We start from the raw sequence: 22,454 nt of genomic DNA on the forward strand, positions 1-22,454 counted from the left end.
GCAAGGGCGGATCCAGGTTTTTTTTTGAAGGGGGGTCTCAGGGATAAATTTTGTGGGCAAAGAAATCCCAGTCACATTTTTACCACAGAAGGCCCATTTGACCTCAGGAATGACATGGGGGGTCGTGACCCCCCCGACCCTCCCCCTGGATCAGCCCTTGGCAGGCCTATTATTCAAAAATGCTTCCTACCTGTAAGCAGTACTCAAACAAACTTGATAACAGTGAGCCCAAGACAGGCTCTAAGTAAATTTTATGAAAAGAAAAAATGCATGAGCAAATAAGGTTTTATGTATTTTATTGATCAGTTCTTACTTCACAGAAAACATGTTACTCTCTTGTTATATTAACAACTTTTTTAAAGAAAATTTTCAAATATTTGGAGAAATTTTTAAATTAAAATTTTACGGACATTCTGTAAAATGGCATTTTGCACGTTGAGTCTTTGCTCACGTGATCATGAGAATCTAGTAAAAACTAAACTAAGCTAAGAATCTATTAGTATAGTTCTAAAAGTTAATTGCTGTCCATTTTCAACCTGTGCTTATATTTATTTTCTTAATTTTTGACCTGAACGGTCCATCTTCAGGGTACGATGGGTCGAGAGAGAAATAAAAAAAACATAAATTTTTCATTTTTTTATTTTAATTCTAATTTTTTTCGTTTGTTTTGTTTTATTTTATCTTTTGTTATCATTTAACACATAATCATGATAATAGTAATGATGAAAAGGTAAATTATACACCGTGAAAAGATGAAAAAACTTACTGACGTTTCGGACGCTAGTCCTTCGTCGGAGTGTCACTCTCTTGAAAATAAGAATCTTTGTTTCGTCTATATTCATGTATCTTTCATGTACAACCATATACAGCTAATCATGATAATAAGCATGCTGGTCAAAAGCTACCAAAAATAAAAATAGTTAATATAAGGACAGGTTGAAATAGAATACAAACACTTTAACCATGTAACATAATTAGCATTATATAAACACAGACTATTATTTATTATTATTGTTTTCTATGGTATAATTAGTGCTTTTTAGTGCAAAATGTTGCATGCTCTTAGTATTCGTACTCTAGTGATTTTTTAAACTATCAACTTAATTAATTCTGTATTACTGTCTATAGTTTTAATGGAAGTCACTTCAGCATGCCATAATGCGTAAATTCATACATTACAGTCTCGCAAGGGATATAATCATGTATAAGCAAAATGCCATTTACAAACAAAAATTCTCCAAACTGATAAAAATTTAAACTGTTAAGATAATAAATGATTTTCTTTGAGCCACCGAATCTTCATAAAAATGACAATTTCTAATAGTTATTAATAATGCATTAATAATATCCTATATCTAAGCTAATTGGCAAAGGAGATTCAACCTCTCTAGACAACATACAAAACATTACTTTGTACATCATGTAAGATAATATCAACAATAAAACACTTGCTCTTACTAGAGGATTCCCTAATGGACGAAATTCACTTGGGCTTAATGTTATCCCATTTCAAACGACGTGTCACTTTCTTGAAAATAAGATTCTTTGTTTCGTCTATATTCATGTATCTTTCATGTACAACCATATACAGCTATGTCAAAAAAAGGTTGAATACTGCATACTGAATTGCTTACTATCAATTACGTGACTTTTTGGAGTTGACTGGGGGGCAAACAAGCGTTTGACTGGGGGGCAACTAGCGGATGCTAAGTCAAAACATATCAAAATAAGTCCTCAGACTATTGTATTTGACTATTTTCACGACATCAAAACAGAAAACAAGAGATCAAAACAACCTCCAGGATTCTACAAGCCATCAAAAAAGAGCTATTACTGGAAGTGACGTCTATTGATAGCAACCTATAGTGCATTCCAAGACCAAAGTGCATTGTGGGTCATAGTGACATTGTCTAAAGTAGGATTAATAATAATTATTTATTCTATTTTTAGTGTATTCCATCTGAAACAATATACTAATACATGTACAGAGTTAATTGCTGTATATTTACTTTTTATTTTAAATTTAACGAGACTCACAATGCCCTTTGGTCTTGGAATGCACTATTCAGTAGTATGCAGTATTCAGTATTCAACCTTTATTGAAACAGCTAGCTGTAACAAAGAAATAATACTCTAGGGAATGACACGTGGTCTGAAATGGAAACACAGTGCATTAGGTCTATTTATTTGTAACCATATTTACCTAACGCTTTCTTGGTTTGCAATCATGGTGCTTGTGCAAGTTAATGAAGCCGGGTATGATTTCAAGCAAGAGGTTTAAACAATATAGATGTTTTGGGGTGGTCCACTGGATATAAAAACTATTACTGACGCTAGAACTTGTTCCCAAAGTCACATCTCTCATATTCGTTTGAATGGTCAACCACACAGAGTGGTATCATCAAATCTTCCCAATACTCCTGTCCTATTCCAATCCACCAAGCATGACTTCAGTTAGTAGTATTAGTAGGTTTTTATCAGATGAGTGTAAGACATCAGCATCCATTAATATTTATACTCCTTAGGAAAGTGGATAAAGGTTGTATTCATCAGGGGAGGGGAGGGTGGGAAGGATGCTGATGGTTCACAGTCACTTTTTAGCAGATACTAAAGATCAGCAGATATAGACCTTAGGGATAATGTTTTACCAATTCAGATGTCATTCCCTAGAGTATCATTTCTTTGTTTAACGGTTGTACATGAGAAGACACACAAAATATATGGATACCACTCAAACAAAGAATCTTATTCTCAGGACAATAAGACATGGTCTGAAATGGGAAAACGTTCAGTCTAAGGTAGAGAGCCATTCTTGTATACAGACCCTTTCTTTAGCACATCGGAACGAAGCTTAATTTGGAGGATATATGACTACAATAGGTTTACAATAAGCCTGAAGCGAGATGACGTTTTACCCCCAACTCTATACCATAATAGTTTTTAAAATTCTATCATATTAAAATTTTTGATTCCTTAGAGAATACAGCAACAATAGTCATAATTAAAGAGCAAAAGCAATGCGAAAAGGATTATGGTCTAGAGACAGGGGTAAAACGTCATCTCGCTTCAGGCTTATTCTTGGGAGATTCTTCTGTTTTGTCCTCCAAATTGAGCTGGAAGGGGTCTATTGCCTTGATTTGGGACAAATTAAAGGCAAAGCACATGTAAGTGTGTGTGTGTGTGCTTTCTACATTAAATTACTATCGATTTAAGTAACTATGTACATAGGGTACACTGTAAGTAGTTTTAATATTATTAATAGTGTGATATTTTGCTTACTTTCTTATTCACAAGCTAGTTTGCTATCAAAACTACTGAGTGCAATAGCAAAGGCCTGTATTGCACACATAGGAAAGCTGTAATCCATGGTAAAGACATCCTCTGCAACGCGGCCAAACTGCATGATGATATAATCCACTAAAACAAGAAATTAAAGAAAAGTCAAGGGATAATACTACTAACAATTGCCCTATTTCACTATGACATCACATCAAAACAACCTGTTGTTTAAACGCATTGGATCATGGTCGTCCGAGGGGTTCAAATCAACACAAATTCACCGAAAATTGTTCTAAAACCCATATCAATCCACAAAGAGAAGTAGAATAGCCAGCAAACGCTCAGAATATTTTCTAGTACATAATTATTAACACATATTTAATCTGAAAACCAGGCCATTTTAGATTAAACTGTTTCGTCATAGTGAAATAGGGCAATTGAATATAACAAAAGGTGTGAAATAAGCCACATGATTGGTTGAAGCTTTCACTTCAAAACTTATACTTTACAATTATCTCTCCCTGTATGGAGCTCTTCTGTGATGTTTGCACCACACCCACTACCACCCGTACCGCACACTCTACATTCCCTATTTACCACGCACAACAGACCTGCTCATACATTTCACAGCTAGACCAACCTACAACACAGGGAGCCCATCCAGAAAAAGACAGTTTAATCACGTCACACTGTATACTCACCATCACTGTCATGTACAATCTGAAAATTTTTGACTGATGCTTGCGTGACTCGTCCATGGAAGTTCAGGACATAAGACTGTGTGTCTGAAAACAATTAGTACAAATGGCTAATGAATTAACCAATCATAGAGCAGGAAACTTAAGTTAAATTAACAAATAAAAAATTTTATATAGAAAAGTCAAGATTCTGAATTGAATCTGGAAGTATTGAGCCTAGCATAAACTGTGAGCTAAGTCCCTCTATTTCCCTTGGTCACTGTCCGTCTGTCTGTCCTTATCGATTGGTAGAGTAAGATTGGTTGCGAGTCAAAAGTCCCTGGAGAGGGGGCTGGCGAGGGAAATAGAGGAACTTAGCTCACAGTCTAAGCCTAGCGCGGTGTGCAGGCTATGTCATTACAAGCCCAGTAAATGACTGCTCACAATGAGTCTTTCCTGTAGCTCAGTGGTAGAGCATCAATTCCTATCAGGGACTGATTTTTGTCAGAGTTCAACTAGTGTCAAATGATAAATTACTCTATAACTTCTATCCTAGCTTATAGATAGGATTTCATCAGTGAGAAACATTATTCTATGTAGGAACTTGTAGATAAATTGGATAAAAAACTTTGTGAAACTGATGTTTCAGACGTTAGTCCTTCGTCGGAGTAAGTGACGTACGTTTCACAAAGCTTTTTACGGTAATCCTATTCATCTACAAGTTTCTGCTGTTTTATTCAGAAACACCGACGCAGTCCACGTGAGTACTCTACTAGTTATCACCACTCATTATCCTATGTAGTTAATCCAGTTTATGCAGTGGAGATATCACTTACCATCGTTCCAAACAGGTGTTTTGTTATGCAGTTCTACAAGATTTTCAAGTTGTCGATTTCGATGTCGTTCCAATATTGTTTCTGATTCCTTTTCAAGACATCAACATAAACAATGGTCAATACAGATATCCCTGACTATAAATCCATCCAAAACCATTATCATTTGGCTACTAGTACCACCACTACCATCATCATTACTGTCATCATCATCTCAAATATCAAATATCAAAAAGTAAAAATACCAACTATATTTACTGCGATTCCCAGTCACATGCGACCAACTAGACCTTCATCACAAACAAAAAATTGAGTTTGGGTGGACGTCAATCAAAAGGGTTTCTATCGTTTCTATTGGTTTCTACACTAGGGCTGGCGTTAATAATCATGTGAACACGTGCAAACGTGCAAAAACCGTTGCTCTTATCTCATGCTGTGTATTTCTCACTCTGGATACATTTTTTCAAAAATTTCACAGGATTCCGGCTCCGAATCTCAATGGCTTGACTGCAAAGCTATCGGTATTGACTATGATTTGAGCTTCTTCAAGATCAGATAAGTCAATACCTTTAGCTTTGCGTTTGAAATTTGGAGTCGGAATCCTTAGATATGTTTAAGAAACCCTTTTGATTGACGTCCACCAAAACTCAATTTTTCGTTTGTGATTTAGTTTTCAGTTGGTCACATGTGAGTGGGGATTGCAGTAAAGAGGGTCACATGTGACTGTTTCAACTTTAAACTTGGGGCCCTCTATTTATAATTAACATGAATGGCAGAAGACTGCCATTTAACATGGTCATCCAAGCCATGGCGAAGGTTTAACCCATTGCAAATATCTTTTAGAGGAAAGGCAGCACATTCTACTAAGACATTTTAAGACCATCGTAAGTGTTGGTCCAGTTATGAGGCTTGAATTAAAACCACGACCTCTCGGACAATAGTCTGATGCACAATCATCAGAGCTAACCGACAACATCTATGATTGTCATCATCATCATAATACTAGATACCATCATCAATGCATCATTTCCTTGTCATCATCAATCATCATTGCTAAAATCATCAGAGTATCATATTTGTTGTCATCATCCATCATTACTAGATACCAGACATCATCAAAGCATCCTATTTGTTGTCATCATCCATCACATTCATTCTCATGACCATACATGCATGAAGTTAACACATTTTTAATACTTACTGATCTTGGTCGTACAGGCACTCTCTGTTGATCAAGGCCCATGCCCGGTAATACGACAGTCATTTTACGAGGACCTTTAAACCCAAGTACATTAGTGTCCTGAAATAGTATATCAATATTAATAATTAGCAAAAGGCCAATTATAATATCAAAGAGGAAGACCCAGGTTCAATTCTCAGACTCATCGTATTTGAGTAGAGTTGTTTACTGGTTCACTCTGGTTCACTGCCATCATCAGTGATGGTAAAGTAAAGTGAGATTACAATATATATAGCAGAGAACAACAGTTGATAGACTAATGAACTAATGTGAGGTTAACATGATACTTTACCATCACTGATGATGGCAGTCGAACCTGCCGAAACATGTTTGGTTTAAAACTTCCAAATATCAAAAGCGTCGTTGTTTGCTTACAGCCATTCTCAATCACACGCGCCCTCTTGCAATTTTTTCTGTCGCGACGAAGGTTTTGATAGACATCAATCACAAGGCGTTTCCATAACATTGTCGGAAAACACAAAGCTATAAGGGCTCGTGCCTATAGAATGTCATGGAAACGCCTTGATTGACATCCACCAAAAGCTACTTCGTCGCAAAAGAAACAATCGCTAGAGCAGCGCGTGAGAGTGACTGTAAAACTGCTTAAACCTTTTGGAAATATTAATACTAAATACTAAACTCAGAATCATTATTATAATTACAATATTCATGTTCCACTTACATAAATAATGCCTGCCAGTTCTTCTCTAATATTGGACCCATCAGACATGACCCCGCCCTTCTTGGGGTTCACCCCTTGGTCGAATACTGTAAATTTTGTCCCTACAAGATTTGCTCGCAGTTTTCCTATAAAACTTTCTCCTCCTCTGGAGAGATCAGTTGCATCGGTGCTGATGAGGTAGTTTGAAGTGGTGCTCTTTTTTCTCTTGCGGCCAGCCAGTAAGAATATCTGAAGGAAGAAAAAAAGCATTCATTATTAATTATGGTGTTAATAATAATAGTAATAATAATAATAGGCTTTATTTCATGAGGTTAAACACATAACAATTTAAAAAACACTGATGACTCTTTCAGCTGAATGAATCTCATTAATAATAATAGGTAAACACTGCCCGTCATGTGCTATCAACCAACAGTAGTCTATTTTTTAGGAAAAAATCTTCTTAATAAATCTCATTGTCTAGACTACAATGACAGGTAAACATTGCACATCATGTGCTATCAACCAGAGAGTATTCTATTGCTTGGTATCAATCAGCTGAATGAATCTCATGAATCTCATTACCAGCCTACAATGACAGGCAAACACTGCCCGTCATGTGCTATCAACCAGAGAGTATTCTATTGCTTGGTATCAATCAGTTGAATGAATCTCATGAATCTCATTACCAGCCTACAATGACAGGCAAACACTGCCCGTCATGTGCTATCAACCAGAGAGTATTCTATTGCTTGGTATCAATCAGACGAATGAATCTCATGAATCTCATTACCAGCCTACAATGACAGGCAAACACTGCCCGTCATGTGCTATCAACCAGAGAGTATTGCTTAGTATCAATCAGCTGAATGAATCTCATGAATCTCATCAGCACTACCAGCCTACAATGACAGGCAAATACCGTCCATCATCGCGTGCTATTGACCAGAGAGTATTTTAATGCTTGATATCGATCAGACGAATGAATCTCATGAATCTCCAGGGACAGCGGAACCCACTTTTTGTGAAATTTTAATACATTTTCACTAAACTCAGCCCCCCCCCCCCCCCCCACCTTGCCATACAATGTCACTATTGAGCCCCCCAATCAAAAAACTGCTCCGCCGTCCCTGATCTCATTGCCAGCTTACTATGTCAAGCAAATACTGCCCTTCACACTCGGCCATGAGCTGGTTAAAACTTTAGAAATGACATGCTATTGATATGTAGGAAGCTAAACAGGGCAGCATGGGAGCCTATCTTACTAAGTACATACCTTTTTTCCATCTTCTTTTTCCATGTGTAGAAAGTATGTAGGATACATTCCTCTATCCATGCCTTTCTTGTCTCTGGTAATACGGCACTTGATAACTACTCCCTGTGGAGCAGGTCTGTTTGAGGAAATAAACAGGGGGGAAACTCTAGTTAATGTTGCAGTAAAAGGAAAAGTGGCTGTTACTTTAGACAGATGGGAAGTCAGGTCTCGGGTTCAAATGCTTGAAGACATCATATTATGAGAAGAGTTTGCTTAGTCTATCTATTGATCCTAGGGTTTTTCTCTGGTTTTTCTCCCTCTACAAGATATAGTTAGCAAAATTAATTCCAATTTGATGTGGCTTAGCCATGCTCTAACTTTCATTGGCCCAGAGTTTGTTTGAGGGTTTGCACTATGAGTTAGCTGCGAATTAATAGAGAGTTTTAGATTTACGTTCACGGCAAACGTGAAACGTCAGTTGACCATTTAAAAATGATTTTGAATAGCTTTAAAAGTATCGTAAAAAAGTCCAAGTAGTAGAAAAACAAAAGAATATTTGTCTTTGGTGAGAAGGTTTGTAAAAGGTAATTAAGTAAAATACAGGAAAACTATGAAAACGTGGTCACGTTTGCTGTTTGCGGGGAGAAAAAAAGTCAATCTAAAACTCTCTAATAGTTAAAAATTAATGGTTTTGAAGTCAGAATGCTCTGAATGAGCTCCTAATGAAGCTGTCACTGCAATGCTCATGAGTTCAATGCTCAAACCCAAAAACATCTTTCAAAAATTCATTCACTCCTGCATCTGTTTTGATGGTTTTTCTCTTGGTTCGCCTTACCTTAATACAAACTTTTCCAGGTCATCAATTTCAATGTCGTTTGCTGGTGTTGATGTTAGGGGTGGAGACTCCGTGCTAGCCTGAGGAGACAAAAAATTCTGTTCATTTACTGCAATTTCTAAGATTTCACCAACTCAGTAGTGTGACTTGCCTAATACCACTCTTTTCACTGCTACGTGCTGATCAAGACAACAGTCTCAACTCAGGGAAATTGGACAATACTTAGAAAAATGCGATGACAAAATTAATTGTCATCGATAAGAGAACAGACACATAAAAAACTAATACTATTTTTTTTACAATAACAAAAACAATAACAAAAATTATAAAAAATTCAAGTTTTTAGTGACCAAAATAAGCAACGGAGAGAGGGAGCATGTCAGTTTATTTGTCTGTCCTCTCATTGATGATACAAAATAGCCAATCTGCGTGGCCAAAATTTGTAAGTTATTTTAAAATTAGTTATTGCACTCAGCATGTTCTAGAGACTGTAAGAGGGGGATAATGGACCTTTATCGCACGGCAGGCATGTTTACCCTCATGAGAATAAAAACCTTTGTCTTACCCACATAAACTCATTCTCAAACTCTTGTATGCGAGGCTACGCATGTTAGAGTCTATTGTTCCAACCAACATGGCTGCTGCATGAAAATGGCCCATAGTAAATTAAATGACTCTGACCTTCTTGGTCTTCGATGCTATGTCATAGGAAGGAGGCCGATCTTGTCCTGTTGTTTGAGGAGAAGGGCTCCTTTCCTTTGTTACTAGCGGTGTAACAGCTTGAGAATGACCTTCATCTTCATCATCATCATCATCATCATCATTATAGCTTGCAAAGTCAGCACTTGATGACAGTCCCATAGCTGCTAACTTTCTTTCTGTGTCGGTGGTTTGTTTTACTCTTGGCTGGGGTGGTTCATCTTCTTCGGTACCAACATTTACTAACAGACCCCCTGTTGGTATATCTGGTGATGGGCTTTTGTTTGTACCATCTATACCTACAGTACACATGGAGTAAAGCAGCAATCATTAAATATATCATTGCTGCATCTTATCACTTATTTGAAATAATTAAAATTTTACATGTACATGTATATAGATTATCTTGTTTCATGTCTAACAAAGAACCACCTCTCATGATTATCACCATTATCATCTTCATCATCATTCATCACCATCATATCATTATTAATCATGATCCTCATCATCATTTATCACCATCACCACCTCCATCACCATCACCATTTATCATATCATCACGTTTGTCATCATCATCGCCATGTATCATCATCATTCATCACCATTTATCATATCATCACTGTTGTCGTCATCATCACCATTTATCATAATCATGAATCATACAAATTATTTGAAACAATCCTTTAGCTATAGCGGTGCAAAATAAATTATGAAATAATTCACCACAAAAAGTAAGAAAGTCTGGTTCATTAGCTAGCTTTAAAAAGAAATTGAGCCAGGTTTCTTTCTAAACTTTGGATTCTCAAGCCCCGTTTACACTGGCGATTTTTGCTGCAATTTTTGTAGCAATTTTCGGAAATATGAAATCTTGTCTCATCCTTCAAAAGAGACATTCGTCTAGGAAAATCTTGGTATCCTGAAAAAAACTTTGTAAACAAGTAAAATTCTTTACCATTATTTATTATGCACAAAATCGCAAAAAATCGCAGCAAAAATCGCTGCAAAAATCGCTAGTGTAAACGGGGCTTCACATGGCAATCATGTAAAATAGTTACTGTCTTTTCATTGTAAGTTATTTGACTAATGATTTTCTTTAAACTGTGTTTAAATAAAGTTTTTGATTGATTGAAATGATGATTACATTGTCAAATAAAAGGAATGGCTCTTTTTTCTGGTCTTATATCTTTGAAAATCCCACATGCTTACTTGGCCATTTGCTGGCATATATAATTCTCTAAATGTTATTTTCTTCGTAAAAAAAACAACGCTGCAGTCTAAGACTAATAGTCTTTTTTCAATCAAAAAAAAAAAAAAAAAAATTAACAAACAAAAAAACTAGGAGGTAAAAAAATAGTTGAATGTGTGTTGTCCTCATGTCACCTCAGGCAAAGATTTCTTAATATACTCAACTAAAAAAATACCTCAGTTTTCTAAACCAGTTTTTGTCCTAACCTCCTAAAGCTGGATGCACAAAGGGTGGATAAGAGTTATCCATTGTTCGTATAGGTTTTAATGGCTGGATAAGGATTTATTTGGTGGATATATAGCTCCTTCAGCCTCCGGGGAAGTACAGGTCCCTGAGAGTAATGTAATCTGACTCTAATCTGAGGAATATTTCTTTTATCATAATATAAAAAAGCCCAATAATTGTTTTGCCCAAGGTCTCAAAACATACTCTTAAACAAAAAAACAAAAAAGGTTACTCAATTTAAACTGAACATTCAAATTTTGTTTTATTGGTGGGTTGTAAGTCCAACATAATGTCAGATTTTTAAAAGCTTTATTTTTTTATGTAGAAAGTATCCATACCCCACCAACAGGGGAATTAAATTGGAAATTTTCGAGGGGACGGGGGTCAGAGAAAGGGAAAAATACAGAGTTTGTATGGAAGAAAAATGGAAGTTCCTGGGGTAGCGTTCTTTAATTTGCAAATTCCCTCCATGGTGTGGGTTTGGATATTTTCCAAAACTACGCAATTTCAGTTGCTCAAGGACAAAAGCAATTGAATTCAAACAAAAAATCAGAAACAAAAATTTGATAAACAAGAATAATAACAATATTATTAGAATTCAAAGATTTTCATGGCCATAAAAAATTGCTGCATAATAAGGGCTTTTTCATGGGTTTTCCATATGTTTTTCATGGTTATTCACCATGAAAAAATCTATGAAAATACCATAAAAAACCTTTGACTTTACTGTGAATTTGATATTTAAAAAATCACAGGATTTTCATGGGTTTTCAGCACGTAGCGAATAATTATTAGGGTCATTTTATGGGTTTTAGTGATTTAGAACTTATTAATGGATTAACTAAAGGTTTAAACAATACAAGGCCTTGATATTTGGGTGAGGCTGACTTAGACTTCTCTCATTTACTTCATTTTTCCTTCATTTTTTCCTTCATTTTTTTAATTTTATTCATTTTCCGTTATTCAATACAGTACCATTAAAAGTTAAAGATGGATATACAGGAACAAAGGTATTAATTACAGTTACGCAGTAATTAAAAATAATAGTTCTAAAGGCAATGGCATAACTGTAGTTAATAAAAGAAAATTAAGGTTATTTAGGTTAGGTAAAATTTACAAATAATCTATTCTTTAACTTATTTGAAAAAATAAATTTCTATGACTACAAGTCTGTACATAAAAAATAAAATAAAATAAAATGAAATGAAATGAAATGAAATAAAAATAAAATAAAATTGTATAAAATAGTATAAAATAAAATAAAATAAAATAGTATAAAATAAAATAAAATAAAATAAAATAGTATAAATAGTATAAAATAGTATAAAATAAAATAAAATAAAATAGTATAAAATAGAATAAAATAAAATAAAATAAAATAAAGTCTGTACATCACAGTTATAAAAAAATGAAAAATGAAATGAAATGAAATAAAAATAAAATAAAATAGTATAAAATAGTATAAAATAAAATAAAATAAAATAGTATAAAATAAGATAAAATAAAATAAAATAAAATAAAATAAAGTCTGTACATCACAGTTATAAAAAAATGAAAAATGAAATACTCTCGCTCTCCTTCTCTGTTTTTACTTAAATTTATTCATTCAAAATTTTAAGATAAATTCAGCTAGTGAAAATGAATCTGAGTCATTGTTACCTGACTAAGAAATTGATCATGACTAAAGAAAGGTAATTTAAATCAATAAAACTAGAATCTTAGGGACCTAACAGGATGTTTATCATCAGGTGTGTACACAATCATATAAAATTTCTGAATTTAACAGGAAAAAAATAATAATGATTTTTTTTTAAAGTAAAAAGAAAACGTAATTGAAGGAAGATTTAAATCCATAAATGGATGAATCAAGATAAAGTGAGGACCAACTGGCACCAGTCAGCACATGGGAGAATTAGAACTAACAACTGATAAAAATTACAATGATAGTGATTCTACTGCCATTGTTAATATTATAAGGTTATCATCTTAACTGGCCTATTAAGGGGTGGATTAGATTTAATGGCAGGCAGTACAAGTCTTATCTTTTCCATCATCAATCTAAAGGAAATTTCTTTAATTTATGCACATATTATTATATCCTCCAGCTGTTCTGCCAATAAGACATGCAAAAAAAATAAGCAAAAAAAAATTTTTCGGATTAGGGATAATCACTTAAAGTTTATCTTGTCCACATTTTTAAAATCCATTCTTAAATGCTGTAAATGTTTGTTGTTGCCATATTTTTTTTCATAATTCTTAAGTAATGATTGCATTAAACATTAGCTGCAATCATGTGATTATCGACATTTTAAAAAAGCTAGAAACAGGGAAAAGTAATTATTTTGTTTCCTCCAGAAATCGTAATTAAGGTACATCACAGCTTGTGTTCATAAAAACATACCTGTCATATAATCAAAGGAAAGAAAGAAAAAATGAAATACTGCTGAAACAGGTAATTAAATTTAATTTCTTTGCGGTTAAAATTGATCTTCATCGAACAATACCTTAAATTACTAAGTAGATATTTCTAAAATCATGATCAGAGCATCTAGGAATAAAGCATTTGTTTGTTAAAAGAGTATTCAATTATAATTTTAAAAAGTAAAACTGTCTGCCTTCAACAAGTAATACTGTATACGATATTGTTTGTTTGTCAGCATAAAAAAACTTGTGTGCACAAGACATACAGTAAATGTACTACTTATTTACAGCAAGGACACTCAAACCATGAGCACTTCGAGTTTTTTGTCATTTCTTATATGCACACTATAAATCATCCATTGAGCCAATAGAGGATCTATATTGATCACTTAGTGTATTTGAACTCAATGCTACGCTTTATATAGAAGGTTTGAAACAGTGGAAAGTTCAGGAAATAAATACCTGAAAAAAACTGTTGATAGTTAATGGGTAAGTTGTTGTATACAGTAATGCACATAATACTAAATTACTTATAATTATATAATATATATATTGTATATGGTTTCAGCTCTAGCTCAGAAACCAAAATAGATTTGAATAATAGATAGACAGCCTATTTATTTCTGTGCACATGAAACAAATCTTTAACAGTAACCATCAGAATTGAGAAGAATTTTTTTCAAAATTTTAGCTACATGAATACCAGAATGATGACACATACACAGTATTGTATCTTACCTAGAACATGTCAAACACCTAGTATAAACATGTTCATAACATGGTATTTCACGGTCTGTCAGAACAGAATGGCACCCAATTTACTGTCTAATGTAGCCCTGATCAGTAAGAACTATTGAATTAAATTCTCCCAAGGATTGTATTTAGTTATTGCAGGATTTTAAACCCCTTTGGGGTGTTAATTCTTGGGTGTGATATAAGTGATGCAAGTAGCTTCAGGCAACTTATGATCAGAAGTTCATTAGCTGAGACAGATATTATATCTGATGTTCCTGACTGACAGTTATCTTAGTTCAAAGCTACAGTCTTGGTCATTTCCTGATTAAAACAACTAAGAACTATATATTGTCACCTTAATACTAGATTTGAGGTTATAGAATAAAGAAACACATGAAAAGGAAATAACTCTGGGCGAACATGAGTAAAAGAGCAATCAAGTAATTATAATAATAATGATCAACGTTTTTTTTATAAAAGTACTCACTATATATCTTATTTTGTGGCACTTTTTCAATCACATTGATTGAAAAGCCATTAAATTCAAATGTATTGGTGAATCAAATAACTATGTGTGAAGCAAAATGATCTTAACGAGGCTGCCAGTAAAAATACTGTTTGTTATGACTAGTAGATAACCTATAAACATGTGTTAAATGCTTCAATTAAGGTATTATAGAATTTCACTAATTTTCCGCTTTGAATCCTAGGATTATTAGATAATTATTTGATTTGTGGACTTCAGTGTATCACTGGATCATTTTTCATAAGAATTTTTTATATGATAGAAATTTTTGAAGTACATGTTTACTCACTGAGATCCTCCCCCCCCCAAAAAAAACCCAGCATCATGTTTTCAATTTTTTTTTACAAAAAAGAAAAAAGTTTGAAAATTATCATCATCATCATTTTCATCATCATTAACATCATCATCATGCAACATGCATTATCAACACCACAATCGTCATCATTATAAAACATACCTTGTGATAAAGTGGAATGATCTAGCCATAAACACCATCAGCATCATCATCATTACCATCATCATCATACAGCATGCATTATCAACACCACCATCATCTTCATTATAGAACATACCTTGTGATAAAGTGGAATGATCTAGCCATAAACACCATCAGCATCATCATCATTACCATCATCATCATACAGCATGCATTATCAACACCACCATCATCTTCATTATAAAACATACCTTGTGATAAAGTGGAATGATCTATAAACACCATCATCATCATCATCATTACCATCATCATCATGCAACATGCATTATCAACACCACCATCATCTTCATTATAAAACATACCTTGTGATAAAGTGGAATGATCTAGCCATAAACAAAGCAAAATGTCTTTTATTAACTCACCATGTAAAGTTGTTCCTCCCACAACCAGTGGAATTCTGTCATTCTGCTGAGACCCAGGTCTGACCATGTCATTAGCCTTTACCATGCCTATATATAAACAACATTGAACATCAAGTTATTAAATACTGAAGAAATTATAGAAAACATGTGGTCGTGCTGTGTGCTGTCATAAAGCATGCAGGGGTTGGCAGAACACGAGAAAAGTGTTAGGAGAAGCATGACACATAGCAGAGTGCTTCTCAACACTTCTCGAGTGTCCTGCCAATCCTCAAGTGCTTTATGCTGAACACAGCACAGCAAGCAAGTCTTTAATTTCTTTTATAAAATACAAATTATTATAACTGTTATTTTAGAAATGACGCAACCGAAAGTGCACGTGTGCTATGTGCTCTTATAAAGCACATGCTCGCAACCTATCAGAACGCGAGATTTATAACAGTTACAGTAGTTTATAATAAATCATAGAGACCAAGAATGATGGGGCAAATTTACTTATTTATTTCAACAATATTTATACAGGGATGTCTCATTTAGCAAGATCCATGTTGAAACAAAAAGACAAAATATACATATATATATATCCATAAACACTTATTACTAATAATACAGATAATGAAATACAATATTTAAGAAGTTAGCATGGTGCATTCTAGGTCGTTAAGCACTTAAAGTGACGTCTGCATTCTTTTTGAAAATTAAAAGTAAAGAATCTAAGAGGATAATATCAATTAATAATAATAACGATAATAATAATGAAAACTTTTTAGTGCCCATATCTATGTAGCCCATAGGAGATACAATAATTGTGAAATAACTGAGGGGAAAGGTAAAAAATCTTTATCTAAGAGGATAATATTAAATCTAAGTGTCATTGCAAACATAGTAATCAGCAATATATAATAAATATCTGATAAAGCTAGAATCTAGTACCCCATTCACACCAAGGCTTAAACATGTTTTAAAGTGGTTTAACTAAACAGGTTTGAAAAACTATCTACGAACACTGCACAATATTTGGTGAAATAATGCATGTAAGCTATCCTTTGTCTTGCTCTGATAATATTTCACAAAGTTTCATTATATTTTAGGTTTCTAGTTTCTCAATTTTTTTCCTTATGAAAACACAGTTTAACTAAACACGTTTAGGTATGAATGGGGTATAGGAAATCTAAAAATCTCACTGTTGGGCTTCATTGAAAAAAGCATTTGTAAAAAAAGTTTATTGTGAACGTACTAATCTAATTATTATTTTTCAAAGTAACAATGTTTATTATAATAAGTTACTTTGTACAATTAGAATCAATGAAAACAACAGTTTCTGGTCAATGACTTTTAGTTTTTGTCTTTGTTTTGATCAACATCGAAAAAAGGCTTTTCCTATTAACTAAGAAGTAATGAATACCCTTTTAGCTTGGGCGTAATGTTTTCCATTTCAGACAACATGTCACTTCCTAGAGAGTATCATTTTTATGATATATGAATACACTCAAAGGAAATAAGAATCTTATTCTCAAGAGAATGACACTTGGTCTAAGATGGGAAAACATTATGCCCAGGGTAAAAAAGGTATACATTATAATCATTATTTAGTAGGCTTGGGATATGAACAAGGTGGATTTTCAAATTTAATATACACTGCATATAATATACGATACATGTACCACTGGCTTTGTGTGTGTGGGGGGGGGGGGAGGGGGTGTTTACTTATTTCTTTACCTTTCTCTTCTGTTTTGTCATATTATAATAACATACGATATACAATAATATAGGATATAGAATAATAATAATTTATTTGTATTAAAAAAAAGGGGGGTATCAAAAATATTTTTTGACAATATTATGATATTTGAGTTGGGGAAGGGAGGGGAGGGTCACTGAAAAATATGTTATCTTGAAGCAAGAGACCAGCCAAAAAATTTTATTTCAAAACATAAAATTTCTATAGCAACACCCCCTCCTCTCCCCCCCCCCCCCCCCCCCCACCTCCCCATCTCATAAATTATTATTAATTCTTTTTTCAATATACAAGTATTACTTACGTGGTTGGGCCCGTTTCATTTCATTCTTTTTCCTAATAATTTCCCTCTGAAATTAAAGTGAAAGGTAGAATTTTAAAATCATTTCCATTTGTAAATTGGTTTAAAACAACAACAATGCTTTACAATAACAACAACAACAACAACAACAACTATTGTAAAGTGCATTGAGACAACTGTGAAATGCGCTATATAAGAACCTCCCATTAACCCTCATTACAGTATTGTACAACAAGAATAATAACAATGTAAACTTTATTATGTTTTCCAAATTCAATCGTAAAATCTCGCTATATATAAGCAATTTACGATTACACATTAAGTACATGAAAAATACTAAAAACATTATTATCCTTTTTTAATAATAATAATAATAATAATAATAATAATAATAACCTAAATATTTGGTTTACTGGGTTTGAGTCCAATTGTAGCCACTAGCTGAGACTGTATTTATCCTGACTTCTGATTAGTTCAAATTCAGCTTGTTGACCAAGCTTGTAAATAGCTAACTAGTTTGCCTCTTTGCCAATTGGGATTCTTAAAAACACTTTGTTTCTTTGATTATTTCTTCAATATTGTTTATTAATTTGTGGACTACACTGTAATCAACTAGCAGCCAGCTAAGCTTACTTTTCATGTTAAATAAGGTTTTTTTTTATTTTTTATTTATTTTTTGTTAATACAATTGACCAGCCTAATCATCAGTAACATTGACTTTTTTTGGTAAATAATCTAATATGTTTACTGTGCAGACACACTAACCGGGACCACTTGAATAAAACTGACCAATCAGTTAACAGTAAACTAGACAGAGATTGAACTGATAACAGCCTTAGCCAATCAGATTATCACGTTCTCACGCTCTTATAATATCGATGCGCTATCTGATTGGCTGGTGAGTGGCAATATGATTGGTTAATGATACTAGTTTATCAAAGTGGTCCAGGTTGGAGTATCTGCACAGTAACAAACAGCTTTGCTAATGTTTTTTTATAAGAAACACTACGAGCACACATTCATGCCAGATGTCTAGTAATTTAATGCACAGCAAATTGTAGAACACTGATCTACGTGTAAGAGTACTGCATGTTTGCACAGCACTGGATGAAAGTATAACTGTTCAAAAAGTTGTACATTTAGAAGATCCGTTTACACAGGTTCTGCTATCTGGACAAAAATTCAAATGTCTGAGCTGTGCAATTTGGGACAGTCAAAATAAACTGAGGTTAAATTTTTGACTCCATAGATAATTACGAAATGTACTGGTACTGCATTACTGTGCGGACACACTAACTAGGAGTCACCTGAATAAAACTGACTAATCGTATAACAGTAAACTGACAGAAATTGAACTAATAACAGTTTTGGCCAATCAAATTATCATGTTTGAGCAAACTCATTTTACATCAAAGTGCTATCTGTAAATATCACAATATGATAGGTTATTAATAATAGTAGTTTTAATCAAAGTGGTCCCGGTCGGAGTATTCACACAGTAACATTTTGTCAATCCACATAATTATCTCAGTGGATGGAGAAAAAAAAACATATTAAATGAATTATAAAAATATCAAAATGTTTATATATTACCTGTTGTTCCATTTTGCGCTGGCGCAAACTGTTTGGACTGACTGGCCTTCCATCATCTTCAAATACACTGTCAGTAAACAAGGTCATGTTTAGTCATGAATATGGATACAACTCAAACAAATAATCTTATTCTCAATGGAATGACACGACGCCAAAGCCGAGGTCTATTCTCAGATTACTGACTAGACAAGAATAAAGTCAAATATAATATGCAAGAAAAACTAGATTATTTTTACAAGTGCTTGTCATTTATCATTTACATCTGATGAAGGAGCTAGGCTCTGAAAATGTTTATGTTTTGTGAACTTTGACTTTTCTTCGCATTTCCTCAATGGCTTACAAAAAAATTTTCTACTACAACATTTTACAAGTACTATAGAGATATAGCAAACATTCAAGATATCTAAATAAAGGTATTTACTATATATGTAATATAAAACACTAACAAGAAGTACTGTTCATATAATACAATGTTCTTAACATACAGAGGACTCAAAGAAACTTCTAGATGAATATAATGTAAGATATCCTGTTTTAAAAAGTTGCTGTGCACACTCCTAGACATGTTATGATTAAGAATCAACTCTACTAATGGATGGAAGAGACATGTGAAATGTACTTATTCTATAATTTACCTAAAACGTAACTTATATTTCACTTGATAATTATATTTCTAACGTCAAGAAAGAAGTTAACCAAATCTGTACTAAAATACATTTAATAATAAATAATAATAATCCCCATCATCATCGTCGTCACCATCATCATCAATATCATCATCATGACTTTATTTATAATGAGGCTGTAAACACTAACAAGGGCAGATCCAGCCAAAATTTTAGGGGGGGCTAATTGAGTTTCTTCCGTCAACACAATGGAAAACGATTAAAAAAAGGCATCTAATTATTCAGTTTTGTTTTGGGTTGGGGGGGGGACTTCAGTCCCCCTTTGCCCTCCCTGGATCCGCCCTTGACTAAAGTTACAATAAGTGATAAACTTGTTCAACTAATTAAAGTTGATACATCAATATATCGGATAATTGTGACATTGAGACCAAACCTTCAAAATCACCTTTTATGAAACATTACTGTGTTTTAAGTACCATATAATACACATATGAACTACATGTATTAACTTCTTATGAGTTTTTTCTTCTAAAATAATTAATATTTCAATAAACAATGAATGTTAGACTCATTTTTAAAACATGCTTCTTATCAGAAACTAAAAAATACACCTCAGTCATTTAAATTGCTAGGTCAACGTAAAGTGCCAGTCAAGTTTGGTTAAAGAAGTGACAGAATCGAGCAGGTGTTTAAATAGACTTTTTTTCTTCCAATAGTGAGTTGATTTCATGCCACTAAAACGGTACAAAGATCAGGAAATGTCAAAATTGATAAAAAAGATATATTCATGTCGCAAATTTTTGCTCAACCTTAATTACGTTTACAAAATTTATATATTTTTTCACTTTTTTCTCAAGTTTAGGGACAAGACAAAATACCCAACAGGGCACACCTTGAAGAAAGAGCTGAATTAAACTTATCATCTTCTAATTTTGAAATTCATGGCTTTAGAAAAACGAATAATTGCATATGTTCTTCTCAATAATAACATGGATTAGGATTCACTGAACTCAAAACGCTTTGAGCATTGATAATATATATATATATATATATATATTAATTGATAAATGAACCCGAATCTACAGTATATTTTAAAGAAGAAAAAAAACAGAATTAAAGCTTATGATAATTTTTGGAACAAAATATTTGCATTTTTTTTCCCTCAACCCTATAAAATTTCAAGAAAACTTGAATGACACTTTTAACTCTGAAATATTAAGTTACCTACCCGCAAACGATCTTAAAATCGTAATGGCTAAAGTAGTAATGGTGGTTTTTTTGGTTTTATATAATCTTAAGAGGCAATAAACCTTTCAAGAGTTAAAATATTTAGATATTTAGAAAATAAACCCACAAAAACGTTCATAAACAGCACAAAATTATAAAGAGCTGTGTTTCATGAGAGATTGAATGAAATCTTACGTAAACATTACTTTGATGTTAGAGTAAAGGCAGCTTTTTCCTAGCTCACTGCTCTATTAAATCTCCGCTTGAATGCTAAGGGCAAAGGATTTCGTAAAATAAGTTGTTTTCACTACTAAATAAGTGGAAATTTGAAAGAAAATTTTGCAAATAAACTCCGATTTTTGGAGGGATTTTATAGACAGTTTAGTAAAATTATGGCTCTTTTGTCATCAATAGATTGAAACTCTTCGACTTCTAGCTCATTCTTTGATAATTATTAAGAACTAATATTTCGATATGAAAAACAATTCTTAATCTTCTTCAGTATTGTTCTTTTTTATAGTCCATGTTAGGGATAAATTTTGTTCATAAGGAATTGGCTTCGCTTCGACATTTGCAGCATTGCCTTAAAAAAACGACTCGTCAGCTAATATTTCTTAGTTAACAGATTAATTACGCGTTCAAAAACCAAGATAAAAGAGAAAGATATATTTTACCTTCCTGGTGGTCCAGTCGTTGTCCAAGAACTAGTGAATAAGCAGGTGAAAGTTAATTTTCGAAAGGAGAAATTTAAAGGAAATTCGGTTACTAACGTATACATCTTGATGGTCAAGCCATCGAAACACACCACAAACCCCACTAAACAAACACTAAAAAACATCAAACTAACCTGTCTCCAAAGCCATAAGACATGATTGTCAAAAGGGAAGGTAGTTGAGAGTTAAAATTCAAGCAAAAGGAAAAGAAATTCTCGATATAAAATAAATTAAGGCTGGAATTTTTGAAACTGCGTCCAAAAAAGCGACTTCGAAGATCAAGGGAGCGATCTGATTGGTCAATCCCTATCATGTGACAGGAATGAGCTCAATCAGAGGAAGTAAAGTAGACTGGGGCAGAGCGCCTGGTTTAAATAAAATCACTATTTTGGACAACAAAATATTTAAGATATCATTCTCATGAGAAACTTCCGATTTAGACCTTTCTGACAATACATAGTATGTTTTATTTATAATATTCTATACAAAACATTGTCAAAATCTATTCTGTTTATTCCGTTGCCATGGTAGCGAGGCATCAGCTGTACTACTAATTATAGATTTTGAGTTTTGCAGGATTTTTGTTTTGTGTTGGAACTCTTAATTAATCCCTTTAGAAAACAGCTACTACTTTACATCAACAGGAACGAATTCAGTTCAATAATAATCGATAATTTTTATGCTCTTAAAAAAAATCGCCCTTCCTAAGTGGAATATTAAGCCAAATTTCACGCCGTCGTTGGCTTCCGCATTTGAATGTCGTTTTTGT

The 22,454-nt window shown here is 33.3% G+C and overlaps 1 protein-coding gene across 3 annotated transcripts; it reads right to left on the reverse strand.

Annotated features, from left to right (window-relative positions):
* Positions 1-279: 279 nt before the first annotated feature.
* On the reverse strand, positions 280-21,963 carry LOC116301038 (tubby-related protein 3). 3 transcript variants are annotated; one of them, XM_089031360.1, is made up of 14 exons: positions 21,820-21,963; positions 21,647-21,676; positions 19,120-19,186; positions 17,530-17,575; positions 15,491-15,577; positions 9,462-9,778; positions 8,781-8,860; positions 7,967-8,081; positions 6,712-6,939; positions 5,991-6,089; positions 4,793-4,880; positions 3,981-4,064; positions 3,280-3,417; positions 280-901 (listed from the first exon to the last, which is right to left on the reverse strand). In XM_089031360.1, exons 1-13 carry the CDS (start codon positions 21,840-21,842, stop codon positions 3,284-3,286), a joined length of 1,398 nt encoding a protein of 465 aa, XP_088887486.1. In that variant the 5' UTR covers positions 21,843-21,963; the 3' UTR covers positions 280-901; positions 3,280-3,283. The 3 variants fall into 3 exon arrangements, with proteins under 3 accessions (XP_088887486.1, XP_088887485.1, XP_088887484.1); XM_089031359.1 differs by having other exon boundaries at positions 280-2,425; XM_089031358.1 differs by having other exon boundaries at positions 280-3,417.
* Between the last annotated feature and the right edge of the window lie 491 nt (positions 21,964-22,454).

This window comes from Actinia tenebrosa, unplaced genomic scaffold (assembly GCF_029948245.1).
Source record: "Actinia tenebrosa isolate PJP-AT-01 unplaced genomic scaffold, QUT_ActTen_1.0 PGA_scaffold16__25_contigs__length_10494907, whole genome shotgun sequence".
NCBI classification, from domain to species: domain Eukaryota; kingdom Metazoa; phylum Cnidaria; class Anthozoa; order Actiniaria; family Actiniidae; genus Actinia; species Actinia tenebrosa.